This window comes from Crocuta crocuta, unplaced genomic scaffold (genome assembly GCF_008692635.1).
Source record: "Crocuta crocuta isolate KB4526 unplaced genomic scaffold, BGI_CrCroc_1.0 scaffold434, whole genome shotgun sequence".
In the NCBI taxonomy this organism is placed as follows: domain Eukaryota; kingdom Metazoa; phylum Chordata; class Mammalia; order Carnivora; family Hyaenidae; genus Crocuta; species Crocuta crocuta.
Window position 1 is genome coordinate 9,226 of NW_027530498.1, and position 7,870 is coordinate 17,095.

At 39.8% G+C, this 7,870-nt stretch overlaps 1 protein-coding gene across 1 annotated transcript in view; it reads left to right on the top strand.

Moving 5' to 3' along the window:
• Nucleotides 1-7,144, top strand: part of LOC144233699 (uncharacterized) — a 9,511-nt gene extending 2,367 nt beyond the window's left edge. Inside the window, exon 2 of the mRNA XM_077766705.1 lies at nucleotides 2,438-7,144. Coding sequence (XP_077622831.1) covers nucleotides 2,476-5,169 — 2,694 coding nt within the window. The 5' untranslated portion in view covers nucleotides 2,438-2,475 and the 3' untranslated portion in view covers nucleotides 5,170-7,144. The remainder of the gene's footprint in view (nucleotides 1-2,437) is intronic.
• The last annotated feature ends 726 nt before the right edge of the window (nucleotides 7,145-7,870 follow it).

A 7,870-nucleotide genomic window follows, 5' to 3' on the forward strand; every position in this document is an offset into this window, starting at 1 on the left:
TTTTTCTTTTCTTTTTTTTTTTTTATTATTTATTTATTTATTTATTTTTACAAATAGTTTATTGTCAAATTAGTTTCCACATAACACCCAGTGCTCATCCCCACAAGTGCCCTTCTCCATGCCCATCCCCCCTCCTAGGTTTTTTTTTCTTGATGTTTATTTATTTTTGAGGGAAACAGAGTGTGAGTGGGGGAAGGGCAGAGAGAGAGACATACACACAGAATCCAAAGCAGGCTCCTGCCTCTGAGCTGTCAGCACAGAGCCTGTCACCGAGCTCAAACTGATGAACCAGTGAGATCATGACCTGAGCTGAAGTTGGCCACTTAACTGACTGAGCCACCCAGGTGGCCCTCCATGCTTTGTTTTAATGAGTATACTTTACAACTTTACTGTCATGCCAATAATTCGAAATGTACCATTTCTTTTTTGTGTATACAGTCACAGTTTAATATTATAGCTACATAGGGGCATCAGGGTGGCTTACTTATTTAATTGTCTGGCTCTTGATTTAGGCTTAGGTCATGGTTTCACAGTTTGTGAGTTCAAACCCTGTGTCCAGCTCTGTGCCAACAGTACATATAATGGTTTGTTATACCTTTAAGGTATTTTAAGTAATCTCTAAGGAAACCACAATGAAAATATGGACACAATATATTCACCAAAAAATAGATAATAAAATTAATTCTATTCTTATGGCAACACACATAGAGATGAAACAACATTCACTGACCACTAACCCAGGAAAGAAATAACACAGGATGATTCACAAAGTATGCAAGGGTAATATTTCTAGAGACAAATACTAAGATAATTGTATTGGCAGAGGGCATAAAGGTGATTCATATTTGAGTTACACTCACATTGTCCAAAAATGTAATGAGCTAAAAATTGTCACCGTATAAGAAAATACACAGGTAAAAACTAAACCACACCTAAAGCTGAAGTTGAAAAATAATGTAGTGGAGAAATCCATACAAAAGGAACCACAGTATTATCGAATTGCAAAATCGAAATAAGACAAACTATAACCCCAAAATTCTACATAAAAAAGGTGAATTATGTAAAGGAATGTTACTATACATTTATTTTTTCTTTTGGGAGAGAGAGGCCACCAGGAGAGCAGGAAGAGAGAGGGAGGGATGGAGAGAGAGTATCCCAAGCATGTTCTGCACTGTCACTACACAGCCCAATGCAGGGCTCAAAGTCCTAAAATGTGAGATGATGACCTGAGGTGAAATCAACAGTCAGACTCAACCAACTAAAACACCACCCAGGAGGGGCACCTGGGTGGCTCAGTCGGTTGAGCATCCGACTTCAGCTCAGGTCATGATCTCATGATTAGTGGGTTCAATACTCACGTTGGGCTCTGTGCTGACAACTAGCTCAGAGCCTGGAGCCTGTTTCGGATTCTGTATCTCCCTCTCTCTCTGACCCTCCCCTGATCACACTGTCTCTCTCTCTCTCTCTCTCTCTCAGAAATAAAAAACAGATTTTTTTTAAATAAACACCACCCAGTAGTCCCTGTGTATCTATTATTATAAATTGTTTCCTTCTTAAAAATACTTGATGTTTATTTATTTGTTTTTGAGAAGGAGAGACAGAGTCTGAACATGGGAGGGGCAGAGAGAGAGGGAGACACAGAATCTGAAGCAGGCTCCAGGCTCCGAGCTGTCAGCACAAAGTCTGACACAGAGCTCCAACTCACTACCCCAAAATCATGGCCTAAACTGAAGCTGGACACTGAACGTACTGAGCCACCTAGGTCCCCTGTAGCTATACTACTAAACTCTGAGTGTGCATCCAGGAAAAAACTGAACATTTTGAATTAGTGGCATGTATTCATGGATAGTAAAATTGTAAAGTATATTCATTAGTATACACCATGGAAAGCTCTAATGAAAATCTTAATGTATTAAGCACTTAAAAGACAGTGTAACACAGAATTTAAGGCTATAACCCATTTTTTATAATGAAACAAGTAAGAAACTTTCATTTCTTTTAAGGTTCCCTCCCCCCATGTATTTCGAGAGATGGAGAGTTAGAGAGTGGAGGAGGAGCAAAGAGAGAGGAGAGAATTCCAAGGAGGTTCCACACTGTCAGTGCCAAACAGGATATGGGGTGGAACTCCTTAAAGATAAGATGATGACCTGAACTGAAACCAAGAGTCAGATGCTCAACCCTCTGAGCCACCCAGGCATCCAAAAACCTCTTATTTCTAAATAAATAAATGCTACCAAAGTTGTAAAAAATCGCAACAATAATGTTATATAATAATAGTTGGAATTAAATACAGATACAATCTGAGTGATGTAGAAAACCTAATGATTCATTTTTCCTAAAGTTAAAGTTCTCTGATTTCAGTTCGTGTGCCAGAAATTTTAATTGTATTCATCTGACAGTACTATGTGGAATGATGTTTCTTTTCATTACCTTTCAGCTGTGTCTTCAAATGGCCCTCAGAGCCTCCTTCCAAAGATGTGCATAGAAACTGCTTTCCAGAGAGTGTCAGTGGGTAGGTGTAAAGATAGCGTCATTGAGAATGGACTCTTAGTGATAGACGGGAACAGTGTTGGGGAGAGACAAGGGTGCCAAAGATCTCCTGAAGCACCTATGCAAATGGAGACAACTGCCCATTATAAGAGTCTCAGTGCCCCAATTGGTGAAGGATCTAAAGCATTTTGGGGAACGCCCATTTCGAAGTCCATTATTTCTGCAAAGCAGTGTGTTTCTATAGGCAAAGGCTCAAATCAAGTGGTGAAACACACATATTTGCAGAACAAAAATTTAGAAAATATGGGAAGTGACGTCCATCCTGAAAACACACATTTGTACCATTTTGACAATAAGGTTTCATTGACCTTTCAGTCAAATATTTCTGAAAATCAGAGATTTAAAACTGTAGGAAAAAGTGTTAAGTGGCATCCATTTGAAGGGTCCTTCACTGAGCAATCGACCTTAAACCATAACCACAGCATTTTCAATGAAAACAGAATTACTCATTGCAGTGAATCTGAGACAATACTTAACAAGGGTTCAAATGTTATGAAACATCGAAGGACACGTTTGTCTGAGAAGCATTATGAATCGAATAAATGTAGAGAAGTGTTTCATGAAGGCTCCAACCTTCTTATACATAAGAGTATACCGTTGGGAGAAAATCCTTCACAATATAATGATTCTGGGAAAATTCCTAACCAGTCCTCTAATGATCATGATCATCAGAGGACTGATGTGGGAAAAAACCCATCTACATGCAGTGAACTTGAGAACATGCTTAGTCAGTCATCAAGACTAAAGATAAATAAGACAATGCATACCGGACAGAAAGAATACATTTGTAAGGAATGTGGCAGAGCCTTCACCTGGCACTCAACACAATTTCAACATCAGCGAGTGCATACTGGAGACAAAGCTTACAAATGTGAAGAATGTAGTAAAACCTTTAGTTATGGCTCATCAGTAAATGAACATAAACTAATCAGTACTGGCGAGAAACCTTACCAATGTAAAGAATGTGGCAAGGCCTTTAACTGGCCCTCAGCACTTAATGGACATCACCGAATCCATACTGGAGAGAAACCTTACCAGTGTAAAGAATGTGGCAAGGCCTTTAACTGGCGCTCAGTTCTTAATCGACATCACAGAATCCATACTGGAGAGAAACCTTACCAATGTCAAGAATGTGGCAAGGCCTTTAAGAACCACTCAGCTCTTAATCGACATCACAGAATCCATACTGGAGAGAAACCTTACCAATGTAAAGACTGTGGCAAGGCATTTAACTGCCCCTCAGTTCTTAAACGACATCACAGAATCCATAGTGGAGAGAAACCTTACCAATGTCAAGAATGTGGCAAGGCCTTTAGGAACCCCTCAGCTCTTAATCGACATCACAGAATCCATACTGGAGAGAAACCTTACCAATGTCAAGAATGTGGCAAGGCCTTTAACCGGCCCTCCATCCTTATTCAACATCAGCGAATCCATACTGGAGAGAAACCTTACCAGTGTAAAGAATGCGGCAAGGCCTTTATCTGGCGCTCGCTTCTTAATCAGCATCACAGAATCCATACTGGAGAGAAACCTTACCAATGTAAAGAATGTGGCAAGGCCTTTAAGAACCTCTCAGCTCTTAATCAACATCGCAGAATCCATACTGGAGAGAAACCTTACCAATGTGGAGAATGTGGAAAGGCCTTTAACCAGAACTCAAATCTTACTGAACATTCCAAAATTCATACTGGAGAGAAACCTTACCAGTGTACAGAATGTGGCAAGGCCTTTACCCACCGCTCAAACCTGAATGAACATCACAAAATTCATACTGGAGAGAAGCCTTACCAATGTAAAATTTGTGGAAAAGCCTTTTCCCACTCGTCAAACTTTACTGAACATCGCAAAATCCATACTGGTGAGAAACCTTACCTATGTAAAGAATGTGGCAAGGCATTTACACATCGCTCATCCCTTATTCAACATAACAGAATCCATAACAGAGGGAAACCTTACCAGTGTAAAGAATGTGGCAAGGCCTTTACCCACAACGCAAACCTTACCAAACATCACAAAATCCATACAGGAGAGAAACCTCACCAATGTAAAGAATGTGGCAAGGCCTTTAAAAACCACTCAGCTCTGAGTCAACATCACAGAATCCATACTGGTGAGAAACCTTACAAGTGTAAAGAATGTGGCAAGGCCTTTAACTGGCCCTCAGCCCTTAATCAACATAACAGAATCCATACTGGAGAGAAACCTTACCAATGTAAAGTATGTGGCAAGGCCTTTTCCCACTATTCAAACTTTAGTGAACATCACAAAATCCATACTGGAGAGAAACCTTATCGATGTAAAGAATGTGGCAAGGCCTTTACCCACCACTCAAAACTTACCCGACATCACAGATTCCATACTGGAGAGAAACCTTACCAATGTAGAGAATGTGGAAAGACCTTTACCCAGCACTCAAATCTATCTGCACATCAGAAAATTCATACTGGAGAGAAACCCTACCAATGTAAGGAATGTGACAAGGCTTTTACCTACCGCTCATACCTTATTCAACATCACAGAATCCATACTGGGGAGAAGCCTCACCAATGTAAACAATGCGGCAAGGCCTTTACCCAACAATCAAGCCTTAGTCGACATCAGGGAATTCATACCTGATGGAAACCAATGTAAAGAATGTACTAAGGTCTTTCATCAGTCTTTAATCTTTACTCATTATTGCAGAATCCATACTGGAGCAAATCTTCCAAACTTGAGGAATGTGCAAAATGTTTGTGGACAGCTCACCCCTTACTTCACATTGGAAAATGTATCCTGGAGAATAACCACTGAATACTAAAGAATGTGGCAAGGCTTTGAAGCAATGCCACACCCTGACTCCTGATCAGAGAGGGAACACTGGGGAGGATTTTGCAAATATAAAGAATTTGGGAAGTCTGTTCATTAGAGGTGAAGCTTCAGTGTGCATTTTAGAGTTCTGCTGGAGAAAATACTTAATCTATAAGGAATGTGGTAAAACTTCCATGATTCCTTAACCTTACTCTGCATCACAGACATTTTACTTAGGAGAAACATAACAAAAGTAAAGAATGTGTCTGGCCATTTGCTGTAACTCACAACTTCCTCAATATCATAGCTGTCTTACAGGATAGAACTGACATGCAGAGAAAGTTGCAGGGCTTATGACTGGAATTTGATCCTTAATCAATATCCTAAAGTACACACGAGATGTAAATCCTACAGACATAATGAATGAGGAACAGCCTTCATATTAAATGTACACTTTAGCAAGCACCAGACACTTCTTCATAAAAGAAGGTACCTTGAAAGATTTAAATCTTTAGAAGGATATTTAACGAAACCTCAAATGTCAATAAATGTCACAATTCACAATGAAAAGTAGTACATCAGCCTCTACTCAGACACACATCAAAATACTAATGATAAGGAATAATACAATGTTAAACAGCGTATATGCCATTATGCCTCAAAAGATTAAATGGATCAATTTTTGCATAGGCATGTTAATTTCAGTCTGTGCTCTGTTTTTTCTCACCTCAACCCTATGTGACATTTGTGACTAGTAAACATTAATATATTTCTACTCTCGAATTCCTTCCAAAATTCATTAATTCCCAGTGGGTTTTGAAAATTATGTGGTTGATTGTTGATGCATGAAAGATATGACGTGCCCTTCTTCATTAGGTGTGACTCATGTAGGTTTTCATGGAGGATGGACAACATAATATATAATTTATAAAGAAAATCTTCATGGAGATGCTGTTTTTGGTGAAATGATTGGTGTAAGTTCTAATGTAACAGGTGTTCAGAACATCATTCTTTCCCTTGTATTAAAACTAAAAATTTTGGCATGTCTGGGTGGTTCAGTTAGTTGAGTGTCCGACTTTAGCTCTGGTTATATTCTCATGGTTCATGTGTTTGAGCTCCATGTCGGGCTCATTGCTGACAGCTCAGATTCGGGAGTCTGCTTCAGATTCTATGTCTCCCTCTCCCTCTCTCTCTGCCCCTCCCCTGCTCATGTACTGTCTCTCTCTCTGAAATAAACAATAATAATAAAAGTAAAACTCTTGTTGAATATTGTAAATAAAATAAATTCCCAAATGGTCTATAAGAAAAAAAGAGGTGGCAAGGTAGTGAAACACTGGTATATCTTCACCATGGCCATAGAGAATGTCAGTTAATGTGGTTGAAATGATGGAATGCTCAGAGAGATTAGAAACAGCATCACAAACTCTTCCGCAGCATGTCATACGATTATACACATTTTACAGGAATGACCTCTGGCCTGAAAATTATGGACGTCTGTATTCCCATATCATCTTATTAAATATTTGTGAAGGCTTTTTTTTCTAGATTTTGAACAATGGTAATAGACCGGACTTGAAATGCATGACTTTGTCTATATGTGAACTTAAACCATGTAATTAATAAAACATAATTGATTTAAATGTGTTTACCTGGGGGCGCCTCGGTGGCTTAGTCGGTTAAGCGTCCGACTTTCGCTTAGGTCATGATCTCGCGGTTCGTGGGTTCGAGCCCCGCGTGGGGCTCTGTGCTGACTGCCAGCTCAGAGCCTGGAGCCTGTTTCAGAGTCTGTGACTCCCTCTCTCTCTGACCCTCCCCTGCTCACGCTGTCTCTCTCTCTCTCTCCTAGAAATAAATAAAAAACATTAAAAAAAAATTTTTAAATGTGTTTACCTGGATATGTAGAGTGGAGTGTCATCTGACCACCAATTTTTACCTATCTCATGTCATTCAATACTGTAGGAATGGAATGGAAAGTAAGATAATGTGAAGATCTCTTTCCAGTGCAGGGTGGGAACCAGAAGTAGCTCCCTTTCATAACTCCAAAGTCACAGGCAGCTCTTCGTGGCATCATCTGATGAACAAAAGTCATAGAGATAAGGAATTGGCAAACGTGGTGGGATTCTGAGGATGAGGGAAGTGCCATTTTATCTACATGATTTAATTGATTTTCTGTGTGTTACTGCGGACCAGATGCTCTAAGATGACCATGATTCCTGTGATGCCCAGGTCTTGATCAGTGGCACTTATGGAGGAGGCCATATTGGATGATGTAATCATTGTGGGCATTGCTATAAAATGTCACACGTTACAGTAGATATTGGAGATGGCTCTCGAAGGGCCTGGACACAGTGGGATAAGTTCAGAGACAGGGACCCGATGAGATTTATTAGAAACACTTATTTGACCTGTTTTCGTTTTCTGAAGCAGGGGCTATATAGAAAATCTACAAAGCCACTTAGGAAGCAGGGAGTTTTTAAAGGGGAGTCAGGGAACTCCTGAACATTGACATGCAGAGGAACCAGTGGTACAG